At 52.1% G+C, this 24,062-nt stretch overlaps 1 protein-coding gene across 1 annotated transcript in view; it reads left to right on the forward strand.

Moving 5' to 3' along the window:
- Window positions 1–22,787: 22,787 nt before the first annotated feature.
- Window positions 22,788–24,062, forward strand: part of DNMT3A (DNA methyltransferase 3 alpha) — a 71,533-nt gene continuing 70,258 nt past the window's right edge. Inside the window, exon 1 of the mRNA XM_090281092.1 lies at window positions 22,788–22,937. Coding sequence (XP_090137218.1) covers window positions 22,875–22,937 — 63 coding nt within the window. The 5' untranslated portion in view covers window positions 22,788–22,874. The remainder of the gene's footprint in view (window positions 22,938–24,062) is intronic.

Consider the following 24,062-nt stretch of genomic DNA (forward strand, 5'->3'; position numbering starts at 1 on the left):
GTGGTTTCCATGGGACAGGGACCTTGCCTGGGCTGCCTCTGGGTCCCCCCACTAGCATTTCATGGGGCCTCTATGGTTGTCAGCTGAATGGCGGGAAGCTTGCTGCACAGCTGTGTTTCCAGTCCCTGTCCTCTTCCTAGTGGCAGAGGGTTTGGTGGCCATGCCCTTTCCTGAATAGCCATCACCTACTTTTAGGTCAGTTACTTAGGCTCAAGCTTCCCCGAAAGACCCAAGTTTTTCCCTAGCAAGAGCCCAGGCTTCCTTAAGGCTCCTTTTCTGGGGAACCAGATGGAAAGGGGACTCTGAGAACCAGTCTTGCTGGTTCTCTAATGGGGGTAAAAAAACAGACCACGCTTTCCCCATCCTTGAGCCAGAAACGTTACCATTAGAATCCAAGCCTTAGAATTTAGGGTTGAAAGAGGACTTTGAGCCCTGAGAATACTTGGCGTTGGGTTGAAGGCTGTTTGCGTGGGACCAGGCCTCTTTTCTCCCAGGGTTGGAAGTACTACCCAGAGCCTGAGGCCAGAAGGCCAACTGTGTGCCTGTCACATGCTCCTCCGCCTCTGCACTTCCCAATGCCTTCTGCTTGTGTGAGCTCGGGGGTCCTTGACTTGGTGGCCATGTCCCCTTCCCCAACCCATCCCCCACTAATTGTAAGTGTGTCTCCAGCCTCTAGCTCTGGAACAGGCAACAGTTAGGGCCAAGGCACGGCCTGCGGGAACCTAGTCTACTTCCATTTTGGTATCTAATAGACAGGGGAGCCTGTCAGGAGCCTGCTTGTCCTTAGAGACTGGGCGTCTCCATGAGCCTATGGGCTTTGCTGCTCCTGGGCAGGGCTTTCAAAGTAAACTAAAGGTGCCAGATTCCTCTCCACTCAAATCTGGAGGGCTCGTTTTCAGTCATTTCCCCCTTTGATTATTTTTTTTTTTTTGCTAGAAAAGCTACAAAACCTGAGATCCATACAGTGTCGGGCATGTGAGTATGTCCAAGCCTGCCTTCATTTGGCTAAGCGTGTGGGCAGGACAGGGTGTGGCGCCCGTGGGCCTCTGTGCATATTTTTGTGTACACATCTTTCTGTGTATACACTGTGTGCAGCTGCGTGGGGACAGGGACGACTTGCTTAGACATAAGCCTATTCCCAGGCAGCTGAAGTGAGAAGGAGCCACGTTCTGACCCTTTCCCAGCTGTGGGATCCAGGGCAGCTGACCAAATCTCTCTGAGCCTCAGTCTTCTCACCTGTACCAGGGAAATAAGGCCAGGCTGTGCTCAGAGGTGGTTGTGAGGGTTGAACAAGGTAATGTGCAGAGTGCAAGTGCTCAGTGGTAGCCAGGCATGATTCTTTCCGTCGTTTGGGCTGCTCATGCGGATTGGCGCTGCAGGAAGTGCCCTGAGAAGTCTGGTCCACCTTCCTGCCTCTTTTGCAAAATCTTGGACAGATGACCAGAGTGCTGCCTCTGACTGAAAAATCTTCGGAAGTGGGAGGCTCCTCAGAGCCACTGAGCAATCTGTTCTGGAGTTGACAAGTCGCAGTGTCAACAGGTTGTCTTTGTATTCACCTTACGCCGTAGTCTGCTTCTGTCCTGAGTGCGGTGTATTTGCTTCCAGAGACTTCCTGAGCATTTCCTCTGGGCAAGGTCGTGTGCTAGCCTTTGAGGGGAAACAGAGGGAGTTGAGGGTGTGCCCAACTAATGACCACGGACCAAGGAGGAAGGACAGGGAGAAATAAAGTGCTCAAAGGACAGGTCACAACCAACTGAGAAGCTCTGGGAGGGTGTCTTGGAGGAGATGGCATGTGAGATAGGCTTCAAAGCACAGAGGTAGGGCTTCCAGGCTGAGAGGAGGAAGCCAGGCAGCTGGGGGTGGGGCAGCTGGAGGGAGGGGAGACACTGCAGAGGCAGAACAGGGCCTTGAGTGCGCTGGGCGCCAGGCTGAGACCCGAATTGATTGGGGGCAAGCAGGCCTCTGTGCTCTGTAACTCATAACATGGTCCGTGGAAAATCACTCTGAACTGCTCTGCTTGCGGTGGCTTTGGGGGGTAGGGTGGGGAAAAGAGAGAAGGAAGAAAGGGACAGAGGGGAAGAGGCCAGCTGAGCTCATTTTGTGTAGGATCTTGATGATTCCTTTATATTCTGTAGACTAGAGATTAGGAGCTCAGACTTGGAGAGAAACAGCAGGGTTTAAATTACACCGACCTCAGGGTGTTGTGATGATGAAGGGGAACCCCAGCCAGGGTAAGGTCCGTGTGCCAGTGGTGCGTTCGTAGTGTGAATGGGGAGGGTCCCTTACCTGGCCTCCCAGAGGTCTTTGTGTCCCCCTTTACACCCCCACCCCCAAGCTGAGGCACCCCACCGTCCAGAACATTTCTGCAGGGGGCTGTGAATAGAGGTGCAGAGCCTGACTCTGCCCTGCTCTTCCCTTCCTTCCTCCACACGCAGCAGCGCTGAGCCCCCAGTTCAGCAGAGATGTGCCTCCGCCTGGCAGCCGTGCTCCCAGGTGTGGCTGTAGGTGCCTGGCAGACCGGAACGAGGACAGACAGTGGTCAGGGCCCGCCAGACCACATCTCCCTTGCTGATCACATTGCAGGCCTGTCTGGAGGACAGCGACAGGGGAGGAGGTGTGGAGGCCTGGGGCTTTCCTAGCCTAATCCCAGCGGGGAGTGGAATTTTTTCCCACTGTAACTGAGCATTGCCCGCTCCCCTCCTGCTGTGGTCCCCTCCGACCCCTGAGGCCTCCCAGCCTTATTTACATCTATAACCAGGTTCCTACTTTTTGCTTCCTGCCCTGCTCATTGTCATCCCTATTGATCTTCCCTTTCTGTTTGTGTTTCAAATGTCAAGGTCATTTTCAATTCTGAGTCAGTTGTTTGCTGCCCTGTCTGGGTGTTCGGAGGGGACAGAGGACCGTGTCAAACAGCTGGTAACTGGAGGGCCAGAACTTGGGTGTCCTGACTCCTGGTCCGGTGCTCTTCAGGCTGTATTACTGTGTAGGTGGATCTGGGGGCTGGTGCAGAAGATGTTCTAGACCTAATAGATCAGCTAGGTCCCAGTGTTCCAGTGGTCCTTACTTGGAAGGGTTAAAAGATGCTTAGAGTGGACATTATGGGATGGTGGGGTCAGATCTCTGGGTAACTGAGCTGTGGGTTGGATGTGGGCTGAGTCATAGTGAATTTTCGGGTATGCCCAGGCTGGGAGGCTGGGGCACCTGGGACCAAGCTTCCCCTCAGAGGTTCCCCAGATGACCCAGGGGGGAGCAGGCCAGGATGCTCCAGCCCCTGCAAGGGGGTGGGATCCTCCAATGCTCCAGCAAGCAGAACCTGTTGGAGAGGGGCCTCTTGAAGGAATGATCCTGTATGATTAGTATTATAGATTCTGGAAGGATAAATAAATTTATGGATAAAAGAGGATCTGTTTGAGTTCTCCAAAGCCTTTGAAATGGGGTAGTAAGCATTTCAATGCTGGCATGTGGAAGAAAGTCCATGATACGGGGTTGGGTCCCCACCCCACCCCCCAAAAAAACTGTATGCAGAGTGTAATGTTGTTTTTATAAAATTATTTAAAATATATACAAATACATACATTTATAGGATGTACGTGCATAGAAAAAGTCATCCGGATGGGTACACAGCAAACCTACCAACAAACACTGCCTTTTTACTTTATACGATTTATATACTTTGTAACCTTTGAAAAACTGTAAATTACCATGTGTTACTTTGTTAATAACAAAAATAAAACCACACTTTTTAAAGCTTCTGAGTAAGAACTTGAAAACAACTTGAGTCACAATTAGGACTGAAAGGATGGACTTTTTATGATGGAAAAAAACTGGCTTGGACACCCGCAGCAAAGGGTAGGGGCTGTGTCTTCTCTGGGAAGGTTGCAGGAGAAATACTGCAACACAGAGGCCTCCACGCAAAGGCCTGGGCTCGGAGGGACTGGGTGAGAGCGGCCAGCAGGCAGCTGGCTGCACCCAGATGCACACCAGGGGCAGCGGACCGAGTAGCTTTAAAGGATGCTGACTTGGTACTCAGTTCTGACCCAGAACGGGAAACAAATCACGGAGGGTCTTCCCCAAAGGCTTCACTTGGTGGCTCCCTGGGAACGGGAGGTATGACCAGGTTCTGGGCCAGACATGCAGCATAAGGTACTGCATGGAGGACGGAACTAGGCTCCCAGAGGACCTGCCAGGGGTACCTGGTCTGGCATGCGGGCTCAAACTGTACTCACCTCTCTGATCTGAAGGCCATGAGCAGGTGGCAGTGACCCAGGTGACAGGGTGGAGAGGTGAGGAGGGGCAGATAGTAATTCTTCTGCCTGTTGCTTGGCAACAGCATCTACCGCCCCCTTCCACAGTGCCCTGCCCCAGTCCCACCCCCCCACCTGTGGGTACTCTCTTGGGGCTTGCTTTCCCCTCCAAGGCTGCCCCTGTTGAATACAACATAAGGAAGCGTATGTATACTTCTTTGGCCCTGTCCTATCCTGCCCTGGAAGAAAGCAGAAAGGTAAATAAAAGAACAGTAACGGAAGCAAGCGCAGAGCTGGTGCTTCTGTGGACCTCCTCTCCACCCCAGGCTGGTAGGGGACAGATGTGTAAGGCAAAGAAGAGACCCCGGGGACAGGCAGGCCTTGACTGGTGTCTCAGCCCCACTACTACTCAGTGACTTTGAGAACTGAACATCTTTGAGTTTCAGGTTTTCCATTAGGAATAAAAAGAATATCCACATCTTACCTGAATCAAATGAAATGTGTTATGAAAACAGCCAGCACTGCTCTGAACTGGCATGACTCAGTGGGTTGAACATCATCCCATAAACCAAAAGGTCTGTGGTTCGAGACCTGGTCAGGCCACATGCCTGGGTTTCAGGCCAGGTCCCTGGTTGGGGGTGTGCGAGAGGCAACCGATCGATGTTTCTCTCCCTCTCTTTCTCCCTCCCTTCCCCTCTCTCTAAAAATAATAAATAAAATCTTTATTTAAAAAAAAGAAGAAAACAGCCAGCATTTTTTTCTGCACATAGTAGGTGCTCAGGAGGTATGAATTCCTTTTCTTTAAGTGGGGTCATGACAGGGCTGCATGAGGGTGACTTTAGGGACTGTGTGTAATGAGCCCCGTGAAGGCCCTAGTGCACTACAAGAGCCTACAGATGTTGCCTGTCATTTTCCTCCTTCTTTAAGGGTCTTATGGCCTCTCTTCCAGCCTCTGTAAAGCCAGGATTTGGCTGGGTGATCCCTGAGCCCCCCAACTCTTGCCATTCGACCCCTGGGTCTTTAATCTTGATGTACTTCATCAGTCCCTTCAGAGTCTGTGCTCACTGGCCCCTCAGCAGGTCCCCCACACCCTGAGCCCTCTGCCTCCCTGCCCTCTGGTCTCTTTGGGCCGAGAGCCAGCAGTGGCCTCTCCTCTGGGTTCTGGGCCTGCTGGCAGGACTGGCTCTGCCCCCTGGCCTAGAGGCATGGGAGGGTCCAGACCACAGCCAGGCCTGGCAGCTGGCACCCGGCACTGGTTCCTAATGGTTTTAGTACCAGCAACAACGTGCTGCTTGTTGCCACCCTCTCACAGGCCGGTGGCTCCCAGCCCAACTGGTGGTGGCCTGCGGGCCTGAGTACTGGAAGCGCAGCCGGGAAGCCCAGTGGGCTGGGCAGCTGCCTGTGCCTTTTCTTCTGTCTACATCCTGCACATAGCCTGGACTCAGAGAGAGCTGGGGGTCAGCGTGGTGTGAGGCCAGGGACCCAAGCTGGCAGGCCAGCAGCTCTCAAGTTTTCTCTTCAGAGGCCCCTTGCTTCAGACTTGCAAATAAAGTTCATCTATTTATTTATTGAAAACCTACTATGTGCCGGACCCTGGCTACAGTAATGAAAGGAACTGGTTGGTCCTCAAGGAGCCCACAGCAGGGACAAGAGTCTGGAGAGGGCGACCATTACATCGTAGGTGGGTGGAGAGGGCTCTGGCAGTGTGTGCCCGGGGTGTCACTGGGGCTCAGAGAAGGGACATCTTACTCTGGGGGACAGGTTATAAGGAAAGGCTTTTGAAAGGGGGTGATGCTTGAGCTGAGTCTCGAAGGGTCGGGAGCAGTTAGCCAGAGGAGCAAGGGCATTTTCTGACCTGATGTGACTGGAGTAATGGGATGTGAGAAATCATGGGATGTGAGGCTGGAGGCCTGGGCCAGAGCTGGACCGTGGAAGGCTGGGGTGTTATCCGTTGATAGGTGTTGGCCTTGGAGTACCACATGCCCACATTTATATCTGAGAAGGGTCATCCTGGGACATCAATGGCGAGAAATTGAACAGGTGAGGATGGGGGCAGAGAGTCCAGGCAGAAGGCTGGTGCAGAAACCCACGGAACAGCAGTGTGGGCATGGAGGAGGGGTGCTTTGAGAGGCATTTAGGAGGTAGTGCTGGTAGGCACGGATGAAGGGGTAAGGGAAGCCAGGGGGGGCTCTAGTTTCTGGCTCAGCCAGCTGTGTGGGTGGAGAAGCCACCACTTGTGAAGGTACAGGTTGCGGGGAGTCTCTAGAAACTTGGGAGTGCTTCCTGTGGGAGGCAGGAGTGGGGTGGGACTTGGGGGTGGTTAGGATTTGCCCAGGTGAAGCCAAGGTTAGGCCAGGCTGGCAAAAGGCGAGAGCCTGTGTCACCAAGCCTGGAGGTGGGGGCCCAGGGCAGGGCAGGGTCCAGCGTGATGGATTAGAAAGGGAGGCACGTTTTGTTCCGTACCTGGTAGCAGCCCCTGGAGCTTTCTGGGAGGCATTCGGACCACATGCATCAGGGATGCTGGTGTTTGGGGCCCTGAGCTGGGACTTGTGCTTCTCAGGAGCTCCCCCAAGTGACAAGCTGCAAGGCCTAGACCCCCAGGTGCACGACCTGGGGTATGTGTGTCCTGTCACCCTCTGAGAATGGTATGTGAATTGCCAAATTGACATCCCCCCTCCTGAGAGAGCAGTCTGCTGAGATCCGTGGGGGTAAGCTGAGGGCAGCAGTTCGGGTAAGCAAAGAAGGAAAACAAAACTGCTTCTCTAAAATCGAAACAGGTCTTTCGAGTGTCATGGGAAGGGCAGTTTTTGAAGAGTTTTTAGAAAAAGAATGTGAGCCAGGTCAGCATTACTGGGGCAAGAGGCAGCCTGGCACCTTGGCCGCGCCACCTCCTAGCTGTATCCTCGGGCAGATCGCTTCACCTCCCTTAGCCTCAGCTTTGCCGTCTGCGAAGTGGATGTAAGCTCACAGGCTTGTGTTTTGTTTCTGCTTCTTGCCCTCAACCCTGGTATTTTATGTCACTCCTGTCAAGAATCCTTGCGCGGTGGGCCTCCTGGTGTTTGAGGGCTACAGTTCAGCCATGCGTGGCCCCTGCCTGGCACAGAGGAGGCGCATGAGCATGCGCCCGTAATGCCCTTCTCACTCTCTGAGCTTCTTGCTCTTTGCCCCCCGGGAGACCTGGCCCACCTGTACCCTCTGACTGAGTTTCTTGTTCTTGGGAAGGTCCATTTGTTATCTTCTATAGATTCTCTTGCTCCCCAAATCTGGATGACCTCAGTGTATTCAAGGAGCATCTGCTGAGCTCAATGGGAATTGGAGAGGTCTTTTTTTTTCTCTTTTTTAATAAGGGGAAGGGCTGTCTGCGCAGAGCTACCGCCCAGGGCTGTGTGGAGACCCAAGGGAGCGGGAGGGAGGGGCCCTGAACCCTGCAGACCCTGGGTGGGCCACCGCTGGGACCTGGCCCAGTAGTTGGCTCAGTGTACTGGGGAAAAACGGTACAGGGCCTTGGAGTGGTCTGGGAAATGAGCTTGGGGTGACCTTGGTTTGGGAGGTGCGGCCTGTGTCCTCTGTGAGTGGGCACACACGGCTCTATGTTGGACCCTGTGACATGCAGTCACACCCCGCCCCTTGGGGAGATCTTTGAAGTATCTCTGCCTTCTGGAGGAGGCTCTGGGGGGGAGGGGAGGGGAGGAGATGTCCTCTCAGCAGGGGCTCCCATGGTGGTGATGTTGGCAAGAACATCGCCTGGCTGTCTCTGGCTGGGTGAGGGGTGGGGGGGAACCACTGTCCATCTGAGTGTGGAAACCAACATTTCTCTGGTTTGCACAGATCTGCGCACATACCCCGTCTCAGGATCAGCCCACTGGAAGGCGGGCATATATGGACTGAGGGTGTGGTGGGTACTCAAAAGAAACGTACAGCTTAATTAATCTGGCATACCATTAATGGTATGCGTAACTGTGCTGCATGGTAATTAGGTGTAAATGGTAAGCCGTTCACATAAATGTTTTTGTAATTGGTATTAATTTTACAAAGGCAAAGTAAGTTTATGCGGTTTTTCTCTTCTTGCTCTGTTAGTTTTCTAGCACAGGCAATTCCTAGCTCTTGGAGGAATTCTATTGCACATGTTTGTTTACAGGGCAATGTTTTGTATTTTCTCTCAGAACAATGTTATGAATGGTTATGAGGTTCCCAAGCTGGTTTCCAAATGCCTCTTTGGCCCACGCTGTAGGTGCAATGTGCGACACATGTGCCCGGGAGGCCCTGCCCGGAATCTTCCCTTGGTGCCCGGAGCCTGAGAGGAGTGGGGGGGGGGGGCGCCTGCGTGTGTCTGCGTGTGTCTGCGTGTGTCTGTGTGTGTTGGTCTGTGTATCTTTGGGTGTGTGTGGCTCTGAGAGACCCCTAAGGCCACGATGGCAGGTTAAGGGCTCTGCCAAAGAGGTTACCCATTCTGGTGGCAAGGGGCCTTGGGCTGGGGGACTGGGGGGAGACTCAGGCATTAGCTGAGGGAGAGGACTTCGGGTCAGGCCACAACAGCTGTCCCCACCTGGGTGTGGTCTTCAGCTAGAGTCTAGGTTTCCTAAGGACATTTTACTGGCCTTTTTCCCTGATTAATCACATAGTATTTTTAAAAAAACTAACATGTATCAGGTGTGCCAGGCACTGTGCTAAATACCCAACTCAGATTCTCTCAGATCTTGAAGTAGACTTCTGAGGCGGGGACTAGCTCACCCCATCGTACAGACTGGGAAAGTGAGGTCCAAGTCTCTGAGCGGCAGAGACAGGGCTGGAGGTGGGGTCCAGCTGAGCCTTCCCAGGGCTGAGGGGCTGAATGACCTGTCCCAGGGCTGCGGGGTCAAAGACTCATGACCCTGGGCTGTGCCGCCCAGCACCCTGGGGCTCTTCCACACATGGTTTGCTTTCGGCTGGGGCCGAGGGTGAGGAGAAAGCCAGCCAGAGACCAGTGGATCATTCTGACAGCAACAGGTTCTTTCCTGCTTTAGTGGGAGGGGAGGGGAGGGGCTGTGCTCCAACAGCAGCTCGCAGGTCCTGGGGACCCTTTTGGGGACCTCCCAGTTCTGCCTAGGAGCAGGCCAGCTGGGTGTCACTTGGTCAGGGAAGAGGATGGAAAAGTACAGTTGGATGAAGCGCGTGTGTGGCTGGTGTGGGGAGAGAGTTGTCGTCAGCAAGTCGGGGACTCAGCCTCCAAGGGCCTGGGTGGGGGGAGGCCAGCCCCCCTTGCTTCCTGTGGTTCACTGGCACCCTGACCTAGGAGCCTCATGACCCCCTTTGTTCTGGGGCACCCGGGGACTAGTGGGCCCGCATACCCCATAGCAGGTCTCTTTTCACCCCAGTGCCCAGCCTGGCCAGGAAAGGCAGAGCGAGAGCCTAGGAGCTACCGCAAAGGGCCTTCCCACCGGCCCAGTGCCTTGGGGAACTCTGCCGAGTGACCCCTACACTGGGGGTTGTGGGCGGTCACTCTAGGCACTGCAGCACTGTGCTGGGGATGTTGCAGCTGCCTGGGAGTGATTTCACACAGTCCCCTCTGCCTCAAGGGTCACCCGGAAAGGGGCGGGACTGGATGGGAAGCAGCACTGAGCTTTGGGGGGTGGGCAGCAAGGTGCAAGATAGGAGCTCTGACCTCATCTGTTTGGGGAAACAGACACATCTACATACAAATGAAAAGCTAAGTGACCCCACAACAGAAACTGATTAAAGACCCCTGGATGGGTGGTTGAGGCGCAGTGACAGAGGAGGTGGGGTGCTGCTAAGGGATGGGGGCGGGGAGATGAGCCCACTCTGGGAGAGGATGGTGTGAGTGTAGACCCAAGTGTAGAAATGGAGAGTGTAAGCTGGGGGGCAATGACTGGTCCTGGAATGACGGGATCAGCTGGGAGAGGTGGGGGGTATGGTCTGAGCAATTAGCTGAGGCCATCAATGTAGGGCCAGACCAGAGTTTAGATTTTGCCATGTGTGAAAATCATTGGCATCATAGGGTTTTTTTCTTTTTTAAAAACCACAGCTTTATTGAAATATAATTCACATACCATGCAATTCACCCATTTAAAATGTGCAATTTGATGGTTTTTAGTGCCTTCATAGGGTTGTGTAATTATCACCACAATCAGTCTTAGAACGTTTCCATCAGGCATTGGAGGTTTTGACTGAGGAAGCCATGTGTGGGAAATCTTTGCTGAGCAGCTTGGGTGCAGGTAGAGACACCAGAGGCAGGGAGACCCATTACAGAGTCACTGCCAAGGTCTAGCTAGACCTGCGGTGCAAAGGGCCTGGAGGGTGGTGGGGAAACTAGAGGCCAGAGGATCAGGTGCCCAATGGAGTGTGGGGACTTGGGGGAAGGCGGGACCCTAGTTCTCTCTGGGGTTGGGGGCCTTGGCAGCTGAGGGGAGGGTGGTGCCACTTCTACAAAGAGAGAGGAGCCAGGGGAAATGTGAGGCACCTGGTTCTAGAAGAGTAAAATTTTAGGGGACTGCAAGTCATCCAGGCGGTGATGTTAAAAAAACAAAGATGGAGGTCTTGCAGAAGGAGGTCTGCATTAATTCAAGCCCAGAGAGCTCAGCAGAGGAGAATTTGGAACACACCTGACGGCAGAGCATGACCCGTGAGGGGCGCTGCTGTGCAGTCGTGGGAGCGAGACCGCAGCCAGCCCAGGAGATGGAGCAGAGGAGCCCAAGGGGTGAGAGAGCACCAAGCGCATGGAGCCAAGTGCAGTCCTGGACGGGAGAGCAAGCCAGAGAACCCACTTGCTTGTGAACTTTCAGAAGGCAGGGTCTCTTTTCACCCCAGTGCCCAGCTTGGCAGTGGTACCCAGTAAATGATTGCTGAGTGAGTGCTTGAACTGGGCAGGCATTAGCGGGTGAGGATGCTGAACTGAGCTCAGGGACCATGAGGATGAATAAAAGCCCTTGGAAGCTGTGGGTGACTGCAGCAGTCAGGGTCCATTCAGGAGACAGAAACCACATAGTGATTTGAACAGGAAACGTTCAATAGAAAGGCTTATTTATTACAACAGGCAATTGGTGTGATGAGAAATTGGCTAGTAAAAAGCAGAAAGAATGGCAGAGAATATAGAAATGGCATACAGGAGACTACCCCCAGAGTTGCCATGGAATGCCCAAGGAAGTGGCCCCCCAGGGCTGAGATCCTGACCTTAATGGAGAGGGCATGGCCATGCCTCACTAGATGACAGGGAAGTAAGTCACTGTGGTGCCATGTTGGCAGAACTTGCTGGAAACCTGTCCTCTGGAACCTACTAGAAATCCATCTTTTTGGGTCCCAAGGACAGTTCTTCATGAGGAGGTATCTTGCCGGAGCACACTGCCGCTGAACTACCCAAGGGCAGTGTGGGTGAAGCTGCTGGCTGCTGCCGGTGCCATACACTGTGAGAGCCCGGCGCTGGAGAAGCCGTGAGCGCTGGAGGAGCCCGGCGCTGGAGAAGCCGTGAGCGCTGGAGGAGCCCGGCGCTGGAGAAGCCGTGAGCGCTGGAGGAGCCCGGCGCTGGAGAAGCCGTGAGCTCTGGAGGAGCCTGGCGCTGGAGAAGCACCCTCACTGCAGGAGCTGGTGCTGGAGAAGTCATGTGCGCTGAAGGAGCCTGGTGCTGGAGAAGCCGTGTGCACTGGAGGATCTGGGTGCTGGAGAAGCACCCTCACGGCAGGTCCTGGGCACTGGGAAGTTGCATGCTGCAGGTCACTGGAGAAGCTGCAACAGGATAGGAGTGGGCACTGGGGAAGCTACAGAGACAGCAGGACCTGGCTCCTGGAGAGGTTATATACAGTGAGGACCCTTCCAAAAGAGCACCCTGGATCTAGGAAAAAGACATCCTTCAATGCCTCTCTAGTGCCCTCTACTACCAATTTCATATGCCAGCTGCAAAGGAGAAATCTGTAAAGGGCCTATCTCAATTTCCACAGAGCAGGCAATGAGGGGTGAATAAAGTTACTGGCACGGTCTCCTGCTTTAGCTACACTGCTTCCATTGTATGATTTTACACGCATTTGAGCTCCCCTGTAACCACGAAATAGCCATATTTCTACCTATCAAGACACAGCTATCCTTCTTACTGAAGGATACTTTATCTTACTTTTCCCCAAATGAGAAATCTCACTAATCATTATATCAGTCACTACTATCTACACGAGTAACTTCTCATATTCAGTCAGAGTCCTGCCAAATATTCTGTTACCTGGAGACTCAATTATGGAGTTAACTTCCAATAACTTGTATATAAAATAATGGGAAGAAAGAGGAAAAAGAAAACAGGTACCATGTACAAATAAACACACACACATATATCAAGTAAGTAGAAAATATGTAACACTACTACACTTCTCACTTCATTTTTGTTCAAGGCCAGGTATCCGGTTTCCTCCTTCCATCACCTCCTGTATTTTCTCTGCGTTCAACCAGGACCTCGGCAGGTCAGGCTGGAGTGACCCTAACCTTGATTTTCAAAGGATCTGAATCCTCACTTGTCCTCCCCCAACCCCGACTGTTTTTGGCTTCTGTAGTTTCCCATTAACCCTTACTTTTGGGCATGGAAATTCTAAGAGGGACCTAAGAGAATCCCCTGGGTTCCAGACGGTCCTCCTTGCTCTAGTGTATCCCAGCACCCCAGTTTCTCCTTGGGAACTTGGATCAATCACTCCAGCCAGTGGAGTAACTCCTTTTCTTGTCTGTTGAGTCAGTGGCCATAAGGGTCCAGAAAAGCCAGGTAGGTGACTTACCTTCCGGAAGAACCATTGTGGTGTCCCCTTTGGGGATTACAACACTTAGTGTCCCTAGAGTACTCAAGAGATGTGGGGTGGGGTGGGGAGGGGGGACCAGGTACAGGGGTCAAGGAGAGGGTAAGTAAAGAGGCTCTGTAGCTGGTGGGTGTGGACATTCTTTAGAGAACGCTAGGAAAGCAGAGAAACATGCAGGTGTAGACCATAGGCCACCTCCAGCAGAGGAAAGGATCAGGCCCTTGCTCATGGCTGCCCCAGACAGCCAGCCCCATCAGGGTCCACATGGCTGATTCTCATATGGGCTTTCAGCCTGGTCACTCTGCGTCCCAACCCCCAGGTCATGGGAAGCCCACCTGACTGCCGCAGCACACGTGACAAGGGTTCTCCTGACCTGCCGCCCTCAGAAATGTGTGCTCCTTCATGGAAGCCTGTATTGGCTCATTTTGGCTCCCAAGAACAACTTCAGCTTCTTACTAGTGTCTATTTTGGGTATAAACCTTTTATTCCCCTCTCTGCTTTGGGGGCTGTGTCATGGTAACCATTAGTAAGAGCAGAAGAGTCTGATTCAACTCATCTGTGCCACTGTAGCCGCCACCACCGTCATGGCAGCAGGTTTGGTATGATCATAAATATTCACGCTGGCGGTGTCTGGTCCTCGAGGGCGGGGGAAGAGCACAAGTCATCTTGCTGTGCCTCCAGAGCCACACAGATGGGCTTTGAAGTGGGGGACAGGATGGCAGGATTGTTGGCCTGTCACTGGTGGCTTTTGGTGTTCTATGGGCAGCTGGCGGTTTGGGTGGAAGGGATGTTTCCGAAAGTCAGAGTATGGTAGGATGAGAGCCCCTCCCTCGTGTTCAGAGAGAATGAGCAATTGGAAAGTGGCCCTGGGACCTCTTCCTCTTTCTCACCCAGCCCCAGTCTTGTGACAGGGAGGCTGTAGCAGATAGAAATGTGAGGAGGCCCTCACATCTCCCGCTGGTTTTCTGCTTGCCCCCAGCTTACCAGGCCTGGAGCTTGTCACCACCGTGGCAGATGATTGGGCAACGTGGGGCACGAGAGACTTTTCTGCCTTCTGTCACCCACAGGAGTCATCTGTACATCCTCCCAAGCTCAAACAGGAAAGTCCACCACGAGGCTGTTATCTGTGGGCTGGTGTCACATCAGGGTCACAGACAGATGGCCTGGGGTCTGTGCTTTGCATGCTTACCCATGACTGAGGCTGCCACATATGTAAAGACTCCAGAGTTAGATGCCCCTGGATTCACCATCCTGCCCTGGGACTTCCTCTCTGGGCCACCTTGGAGAGGTAACAAACCTCCTGAAGCCTCAGCTTCTCTTATGAGATAGCAATAGAACCTCATAAACCTCACAGGAGTGTTATGAGAATGAAATAGGACAACGTACGCCCTTTTGCACACTGCCTGGCTCATAGTAGGTGCTCAGTTAATAGTTGAATAACTAAATGAATGAATGATTCCCACCTTGGCCAGGGTACCGATGATGAGGTTGTATACCTGTCACCGCCCCTGCTCCTGCCCCCATGGCAGGTAGACCTAACCAAGAAAGGGAGACTAACTGGAAATTTTGTTTTCTGACCAATCTCTGCCCAGAGTTAATATGGCGGCAGCAGTCCCATGCTAATTGTAAGAGGTCATTATGGAGTGGACACCTGGACTTTGGGGTGGGACAGGCCTGGTTTTGTACCTGGTTCAACCATGCTCTAACTGGATGACCCTACACAGCTTTATTGACCTCTCTGTACCTCATTTTTCTCACCTGGAAAATGGGGATGAGGATAAAAATAGTACTCACTTCAGAGGGTGGGAGTAAGGTGTGAGGATGAAGGTGTTGAGCTTGTAAAGCTGTTCACAGGACCTAGCATGTCGAAGGAGCATGATGAGTACGCACTCTGAGCAATGTGCCCTCGGCACTCCAGGGATTTCCAGAAAGAAGAGAAATCTGTCATTTGGATGAGTCAGGAACTACTAATTGTTAACATTTATGGAGTATTTTTGTGTGTGTCAGGCTTTCTTGTAAGCGTTTTTAATGCATTTCATTTTATTTCTCACAACAGCTCTGTGAAGTGGCTACTGTTGTTTTCCCCATTTTCCAGCTGAGAAAACTGAGGCACAGCCTTGCCTCAGGTCACACAGATGATCAGTAATCATCACCCAACAGCTAGGACTTGAACCCAGGTAGTGGGCCTCTCAGGAAGGAGTACAAGGGGTTGAGATTAGCATATGAGTCAGGACTGTCAGCCGCAAGGCACAGACTCACTCACATTCAGGGAGGGTGGCAGATGCCTCGCCTCCAGGTACAGCTAGATCCAGGGACCCAGACAATGACTTGAGTGTTCCATTCCTCTATCTTTATCCCTTTGTTCTCAGGCGAGCAGCCAGCAGCTCCTGACTCACATCCTACCATATTAGCATCTTTCCATTGCACCAAAAATCATCCTTGGAGGCCTCTGATAGGCTCTGCTTGGTCACGTGCTCACTCTGCCAAAGGTGAGGGGTTTGGTTAGCACGAACAACCAACATGCACCCTTGGGAAGGAGGGGAAGGTAACCACATACACAAATAAGCAAAGTCCACTCCGAGGAAAGTAGACTTCAGTCAGAGGAAAGAAGGACCTGCTCCAGAGACGGTCAATACTTCCCCGCAGTTCAGAGGGAGGACTTGAGGCGGCGTGGAGGGGGCTCTTACGGGACAACATTAGGACTGTTTCTGATGGAGCAAGGATTCGGGTTTGTGGGCGGTTACGGTTTTGTTTCTGGAAGTTCATTCTCTGCAGGCCCTTATGGAGGTGAGACTGTGGGGTGACAGTCTGGGCGCTGCTGGTGGGCGTATGCTTGGAGGTGAGACTCGGGGTGATCAGCTCGGGGGTGCTGATGGGATTGGGGTTGGTGAGGAAGGTAGGAGTGGCACCAGGGACGGCGCGGTGGCGCGGGTGGGAGCTGACGCAGCAGGGCCGAATGGGGACTGTAGCAGATGGTTGGATTGTGGGCCGTGGGGCCGAGGTGGGCTAATGAGTAAGCCAGGGCAGCGTTGGCGACGTACGCAGCGGTGGCACACGCAGGTACACTTCGGGCGGGAGTGTGGGGGCGCCGCACTGTGCGCGACCGGGCTGGGTGGAAGTGACGTATTGCAAGAATTAAACATTTTCTGAGGGGCGTGTGTTGGGGCAGGGAGGGAGGTCCCACTTCATAGCTGGTGACGGAACTCTGCGTGGGTGTGAGGAGCTGATAATGGTTATTCTGTGGGAGTGATGGTTTCATAGAGCATGAGGTGGCGGGGCCTTAGCCGCGCTCTCGTGGAGGAGGGTGGAGGCCACGCCCAAACCACAGTTGCAGTTGGGTGCAAGCCCTCATTCCTGTCCCCATCCTCTCTTTTTACATAGTTTTTTTAAAAAATTTCCTCATAGTAGTATATGCATATAACTTAAGAAGTCAAATAGTACTCACAGCTCTTCACCAGATGCAGGTGTTCCTGGCCTGCTCCCTCCCCGTCCTCTTCTCAGGGGCAGCCACTTTTAGCTATTTCTTCTAGCAGTTTTACACTTAATTTCCGAGTAATGTGCATATTTTTGACTCTTTCATTTTAGACATTTTTCACCTATTTCCTATTTAGTAAATAAGGTTTTAATTCTCACCCTGACTGGTGTGGCTCAATTGGTTGGGCATTGTTCCACAAAGCGAAAGATTGCTAGTTTGATTCCTGGTCAGGGCACATGCAATTGACCAATGTATCTCTCTCACATCGATGTTTTCCTCCCTGTCTTTTTCCCTCCCTTCCCCTCTCTCTAATTGTAAATAAATAAATAATCTAAAGAATATGTTATGCATTCATTAATATATAGGTATGCATTCAGAGGCAGAAGAATAGCCCCACCCCCTTGAAAAGAGTCACATCCTAATGCCCTGAACCTGTGGATATGTTATCTTCTATGGCAAAAGGAACTTTGCAGATATGATTAAGTTAAGGATCTGGAGATGAGAGATTATTCTGGATTCTCTAGGTGGGCCCAATGTAATCACAAGGGTCCTTAGAAGGGAAAGACAGGGGCAGGAGAACCAGAGAAAAAGATGTGAGGGAAGCAGGGTCTGAATAATGCAGTGGAGGAAAGACTGGCCATTGCTGGCTTTGAGGATGGAAGGCAGCCATGAGCCAAGGAATGTGAGCAGCCTCTAGGGGTTGAAAGAGTCAAGAAAATGGATTTCCCCTCCAACCCTCCAGAAAAGAATGCAGCCCTGCCAACACCATGATTTTAGCCCAGTGCTGAGAACCATTTGGGGCTTCTGACTTCCAGAATTGCAAGATAACAAATTTGTGTTTTAAGCCATTCTTTTTGTGCTAATCTGTAACAACAGCAAATAGGAAATTACTATATTAAGTAATATCATCCACATACATACATACATAAATACGTGTGTATATATATGTGTATTTGTTAAATCAACTAATAACAACTGTTATTTGTGTTAAATCAATGAATACAGCTGAGCCTTATAGTGTACTACAATAGTTAGCTTTCTTTTTGTTTTCCCTGAAGTTAATGATTACCTTGTGTTTTCATCTGCCTTCTTTTCTTTTTTTTAATTAAAAAAATTTTTAATTTACTTATTTTTAGAGAAAAGGGAAGGAAGTGTTAGGTTGCCTCTCGCAGGTGCCCTGATGGGGGGTCAAACAGACAACCCTGTGCTTTGCAGGACAACGCCCAAACCACTGAGCCACACCAGTCAGGATTATCTGCCTTATTTTCTTTGCACCTTTTGCTCATTTCTACTACACCTTCTAATAGCTTTAGTGTGATTCCTTTTTTTGTTACCCATTCTCTTGATCTCTGCTGGTCACTGTTCTGTGACTTCCTTTCATGGCTGCCCTTAGCATTCTCTTTACCTTCCTTCTGGTTGGAGTTCCTGCTTTCTGGATCATGTCTTCCTCTTGCTTGGTTTACTCTCCCATTTGGGGCGCATCATCCATGACGGACATCTGTCAATATCCAAACGCACTCAGTTCCTGAGTTCAGGTAGCTGAGTCAAACAGTGAGTGGTACTGTTGTCAGGGTACACAGATGGCTCCATGGGAGAGGGCCCCGTGGTGACAGCACCGAACATGCCTGAGTCTGGAGTCTCACACTGCTTAGCTCTGGACAGTGGCCTTCTATGACTTCATCTGGCCTCTTTTCACTGTAATCCCTTCTCTGTCCTCCTGTGTCTTAGAGGACATCTTCCCATTCTTCCTGAGAAGAAGGAGTATCTGAAAATATCAACCTTCTACTCTCACACTTAAATGATAATTAGGCTGGGTAATAAGTTCTAATTAGAGAATTATTTTCAGGAGTTCCAGTGTATTTGTCCTTTGTTTTCTTGCTTTTAATATTAATGTTGAGCAGTCTGAAGCCATTCTGCTTCCCAAACCTTTATAGGTCACTTTTTTCTCCCTTTCTAGAAATGTGCAGGACCTCCTCTGTGTCCCAGTGTTCTGAAACTTCACAGTGATGTGCTTTGGTGTGGGTCCGTTTTCAGCCATTGCGTGCAACACTCAGCGGGCCTTTTCAATCAAGCGACTCTTATCTTTTAGTCCTGGGATGTTCTCTCAAGTTATCTCCTTGGCAATTTTCTCCCCTCTTTTTTTCTTTTGTAACTCCTCTATTTTTCAGATGTGGAAACCTCTGGACCAATTTTCTAATTCTCTTTTCCATCCACTCCTATTTTCTCCTTTTCTTTTAAATATTCCCCTTCTGTTGAGTTTTGTATTTCTACTAGCATGCTTTTTATTTCTAAGAGTCCTTTTATGTTCTCTGAATGTTCTTTTTCCATAGCATCACATTCTTTTTTTCGTGAATATAGTATCATCTCTGTGCATCAAGTATATTTCCTCCAGGTTGTGTTCAGTTTTGTTTTGGTTTTGGTTTATTTGTTCTGGTCTTTATCTTCCAAGTTAGAGGCTTCCCTTAGATGTCTACTGGTCCTTGGTTGTCCTTTCAATATTAAGAACAGGGGACTTGTTGGCTTCCAGATCCACTTGTTGTCCTAAACAAGCCAACTGGACACCATTTGGGTTCTGGGGTCAGAATCTGTATCCTTAGGCCTTTTCTCTTGGACTGAACAGAAGGTAAGGGTTTGGCTGCCTGTGTTCCAGGAACCTAGCAGGGGAGTGGCCTATAGGATACAACATCTCATTTATAATAATCTTCATCTCCTTGGTTTTGGTATATTACCTTTTCTCTCATCTGGCTACTCTTTGTACAAAGACCCTCTTTTCTTCTCTCCAGGGAATAACCCTTCAGACTTCTGAGGGAGGTGGATCTAAGGGTTTTGCTTCTTTAATCCATCCTCTTTATTTTCACACATGCATCCTCTTCACCCCTGGTCCTGGAGGTACCTGGTGCTATCATGTCAAGTGTCTTTTAAGGACTTCGTCATAAATCAGTTTTCATGTGCTGTCAGAAGCTGGGAGTCTGCTTTCTGGACTCCAAAATGTTTTTGGTGGTGTCTCCCCTCTGCTCAGCCTAATCTGTGACTATATATCTTATTTTAAAAATCTTCCCACTAAGATGGATTTAGAAGGTAGTGAGATTTGTTGTGCATGTTCAAAATCCTAATTCTTTTCCCACAACAGTTTTGTCACTAAAATAGTAATGATGGTCACTATGTCAGTTGTGATACCAAGGCATTTTCATGGAGGGATTCCTTTAAAAAATGTTTTAAAGTTGTTGTTACAAACATTTTTCATGGCCATTGTGGACATTAGTGTACGGAAGGAAATGAAAGCTGCCTTTCGTGGTGGGAGGGCCCTGGCAAGGACCTTCCTTTGGTGGTGGTTTTTGTGGTGCAGCCTTCGGTGTGGGTGCTGGGGAGGCCTCAGTGCCAGGAGCAGCGGGATCATGCTTGGCAAGGAACTGTCATGGTGGACACATGCTGCTGTGTTGGGCCTGTGGACCAGGATCAGGTCACTCCCCTTGGCGGGGATACCTGAGAGAAAAAAAGAAGCTTCTAAGGCCAGGCAGGAAGCTCTTGGCCACCACAGTGGGCCCCTGGAATCGTGCCAGTGCGTGGCCTACCTGGCCATACGCTGCATGGTTTTTGGTGATGCTGGATGATTATGAGGGCCACTTACTGACAGATCTGTTCCATTGAGTAACACAGAGGAACCTGAAGATGGACCCATGTCAGCTGCATTTGCTGTGAGGACGGCATGTGTCGCTCAGATATTAGCCTGTATCTGGAGGAAGAGGAAGAGGAAAGAGCATTTCCTTTCCTTTCTGGGGTGGCTGCTGTCGGGGTCAATGCCTCGCCATGTTCTGCTTCCCCTCCCGCTTTCTTCCTCTTCTCACTGGCAGCCATGGGTTCACTGAAAGTGGTTTGTTTTTTTTCCCTCACCGAACCCCCTGGATGTTTCTAGGCCTCAGGGCAACATTATTTGCCTCTTACTTTGTGCCTGGGTCTCCTTGGATTCCATCCTGGGGCTCCCAGGGCTCCCTTTGGCCCTTGGGACCTCCGACAGCTTGGCAGGGCTGAGACAGAAGACATCGCGTAGATCGCTTCGTTCAACTCTCCAGTTTTATGGATGAGGAAACAAGGCCAGAGAAACCTGGGTTGGGACTAGAACTCACATCTGTGACTCTGGGTTCAATGTTCCGTCTCACCTGACTCTGCCTGTTAGCTTCCACATCCTTTTGAAGATTTTGATGTGGGGGAGATTCAGAATGTTTGTATTAACCATTGGAGTGGGTTTGAGGTGGAATTGCTGGCTTATAATGGATGGGTGCCTCACAGCGTCCTCATGGTGTTCTGGTTTGGACCAGTTTTCTGGGGGGGCTCTCAAGAGTTGTTTCTGTGGGGTAGTGTAAGTTGGGAGATGGAGTTTCACAGAGACCCCCTCAGAGCTTTAGAGGGATCTGGATTCAAGCCTCCGCTTTGACACTGAATATGGACAAGTTCTAAGCTTTTTAAAAAATCCTTATCCGAGAATATGTTATTGATTTTTAGGGAGAGAGGAAGGGGGTGAGAAAGAGAGAGAAGCGTTGATGTGAAAGAGAAACATCAATCGGTTGCCTCCTGTACGTGCTCAGACTAGAGATCAAACCCGCAACCTAGATATGTGCCCTGACTGGGAATTGAACCCATAACCTTCTGGTGTCCAGATGATGCTCCAACCAACTGAGCCACCTGACCAGGGAAAGTCCTAAACTTTGTGAGCTTAGATTCAACTATAAACGAGGGACAGTAATAATACTAGTAGCTGCCGAGAGGAAGAATACCTGTCACGTGCTTAGCACAGTATCTGACACACGGAGCCACGCTCACTATCGCCATCTACTCCCTCTTGTCTTGGAGGAGCAGACGTTCATGGAGCCCAGCCCTGTGCTGAGCTTGGAGGTGTGTGTTTCACCTCCGGTTTCCTAGGGCTCACCTGTGGGGCATGGAGCACTGGCAGCCTATCTGGGTTTTAACTTACAGGGACCCTCCTGTTCTGGCCCTAAGGAGGCGCCCCCCCCTCCAGCTTCAGCTTCCCCCTCCACACCCTGCGCAGAGCCAGGACTGGGGCACCCACCTCCCAGCCAGGTGCCTGTCTCTGGGGAAGGCGCTGTACCCCTGGGAGACCCAAGCCTGCGCTTTCTCCGCTTCCTGGTTTTCCAGGGAGCCTAGCTGGAGGGGGATGGGAGGAGAAGCCCTAGAGGGAGGGGGAGCCAGGGAAGCAGAACAGGAACTGAAAGGGGAAGGGTGTGGATGGGCCCAGATCCAGCCTGCCTCCCACTTTCCTTCTCCTGCCAAACCCCTCCAGGGCCCTGGCTGGCGTTCTGGAGGCAGGGGCTTGGCCCACATCTTCTGGTGGGTGGGGAGCAGAACTCCGTCTCTTAAGCGAAGAGGGGCGAAGCCCGCAGCACCCCAGCCCCCAGATGAGGCCTGCGGCTTTGTCATTTCACTGGCTTGAGGCCCACACCTGAGGCAGGGAAGATGAAAATCCCCTAAAATTCAGCTGTGTGCCCACCAGTTTCTGAAGGCGAATGGGGTGGCGGGGAGAGGGGCCTGGCATCCTCCCTCTGCGCGGCCTTGGCCTCTCCCCACCAGGATGTCCTCACCCCGCAGGTCTACCAACACAGACTCAGCCTGGCCGAAACCGAGTTCAACCTCAGCTCTCTCAGGGCCCAGTGCTGGTCCTAAAGCACGGTGACATTCACTTCACGACATCCTGTGACTACCGCTCACTTCCGCCACGTGGGGTGGGAGCCGTGTGGGGGTGGCGTGAGCAGAGGGCAGACTAGAAGGAAAATGTAGCTGGGCTGGGGACCTCTGGGATTTCCCAGGGGGTGGTTGGGGTGGGAGGGGTGTGGGAAGCTTTCAAAGGGAAGAGAAGACGTGAATGAAGAGAAGGAGGAGGCGGGAGGCAGCTGGAAGTCCCAGCCGTGGCTCCCACTGTGCCACAGCAGCGTGGACTGTTGCCGCCGCAGACGCAGGTGGCCCCGAAGGAAGCCAGGCAGCACTGGGCCTCCCTGTCCCCGCTCTCTGAAGGTCCAGGCGGGCCCGAGCTGCCGGTGAGCCTGGGAAGAGGGGTGAGGGCAGAGGACTAGGCCTTGCAGGCCGGCAGGGCTCTGGGGCTGAAGGCCTAGCCTTGAGGAGGGGCTGGGCATCAGGCTGGGCCTGGGTTGGAGGTTTGCTGCCCTGCTGACCCCTCTTCTCTCCTTCAACAGGTGGAGCCATTGAAAACCCAAACCCAGAGGCAGCCCGAAGCAGAGTTTCACCAGACTTTTTCACTCAGCACCCGGATCTATGTCTAACTTTTAACTCTCGCTTACGAAGACTACAAATATTCCTTCCCCAAAGCCAAGCAGCCTCCCAGCCCCTTGCAGCCCCAGCCTGCCTCCCACCGCCCAGCTGCCCGCGATGCCCTCCAGCGGCCCCGGTGACACCAGCAGCTCCGCGCTGGAGCGGGAGGAGGACCGCAAGGTGAGCAGCTGGCTCTGCTGGGGACCTTCTTGCCAGAGCCCCGGTCGGGGGAGGGCCCGTCCCCAAGTCACCGCAGCTCGGATGTGCTGAGCACTGGACTGCACAGCTCAGTTTTCATGTAGGGCGTCAGGAGGACTGATAGCCCTATTTTGGCGATGAGGAAACAGGCTTGGAGAGAGAGGTCAGATCCTGGTGGTAGAGTGGGAATTTGAGCCAGGTAGTCAGGTTCCAAGACCCAGGCTCCCCCTGGCCCCCACTGTGGTGTTTGAGCAGAGGTTCAAACCCTAGGTCTGTGCAGTTGTTGGGTCGGCCTTGCAGAGTCCCCAGACATGGATTCCTTTTGGGATCGGCCTTTTACTAGCTGTGTCCTCAGGTGAGTCACTTACGTTACCTGTTTTAGCTGCCTTTGTTTCCCCGGGGTGTTCACTGGCTTCTAAAAGGCCAAAGACAAGTTCAGGGGGGCCTGGTAGATGTGAAACTGTGTCAGGCCCCCCCTCCTGCACAGGAATGGGGCCGCGGTGTGCTGGGCACTGGGGTGACACCCGTCATTGGGGAGATGGTGATTTCCTATGCCCCACCCCCACCCCAAGCTCTGAGGGTGTCATGCTACCCATGGAGCTAGTGACTTCCTTTTTTTCAGAGCTCTGTGAAGGGTGACCTCTTCACCATTTGGTCAAACTCCAGGATAGGCCTAAATCAGATAGAGGGTCTCACAGCAAACTGGTTGGCGTCCTTGCTGGGTCCCCACAGGCTGCCTTGGGTGCTCTCCAATTGTGTCTACCTACAGGCAAAACCCCCCACCAGTGGACTAGTAAGGCTCCCTTCACCCTCCTAGGGAAGCTGTGCCAGCCACGGACCTTCCTAGGGTGCCCTGTATGTCATGCTCTGGTCCCCACTGTTCCCTCTGCCTGCACCCCTTTCCCTGAGGGGTGATGGTTCTTGATGGTATCGGGGAACAGCAGAGCGTGTTCATGGGCACAGTCTGTCTTTCTGGAATCAGGGCAGACACCTGCTCCCAGGTGTGGGACCCTGAGCAGTCTGAGGAGCGTTGGGTCTGCTGGCCCTCCATCAGGGGCAGCTTTGAGACCTGCTCCCTGCTCACCTCCTTCCTGGGCTTGTTCATTT

The sequence above is a fragment of the Furipterus horrens genome, unplaced genomic scaffold (genome assembly GCF_987537825.1).
Source record: "Furipterus horrens unplaced genomic scaffold, mFurHor1.1.pri manual_scaffold_6, whole genome shotgun sequence".
In the NCBI taxonomy this organism is placed as follows: Eukaryota; Metazoa; Chordata; class Mammalia; order Chiroptera; family Furipteridae; genus Furipterus; species Furipterus horrens.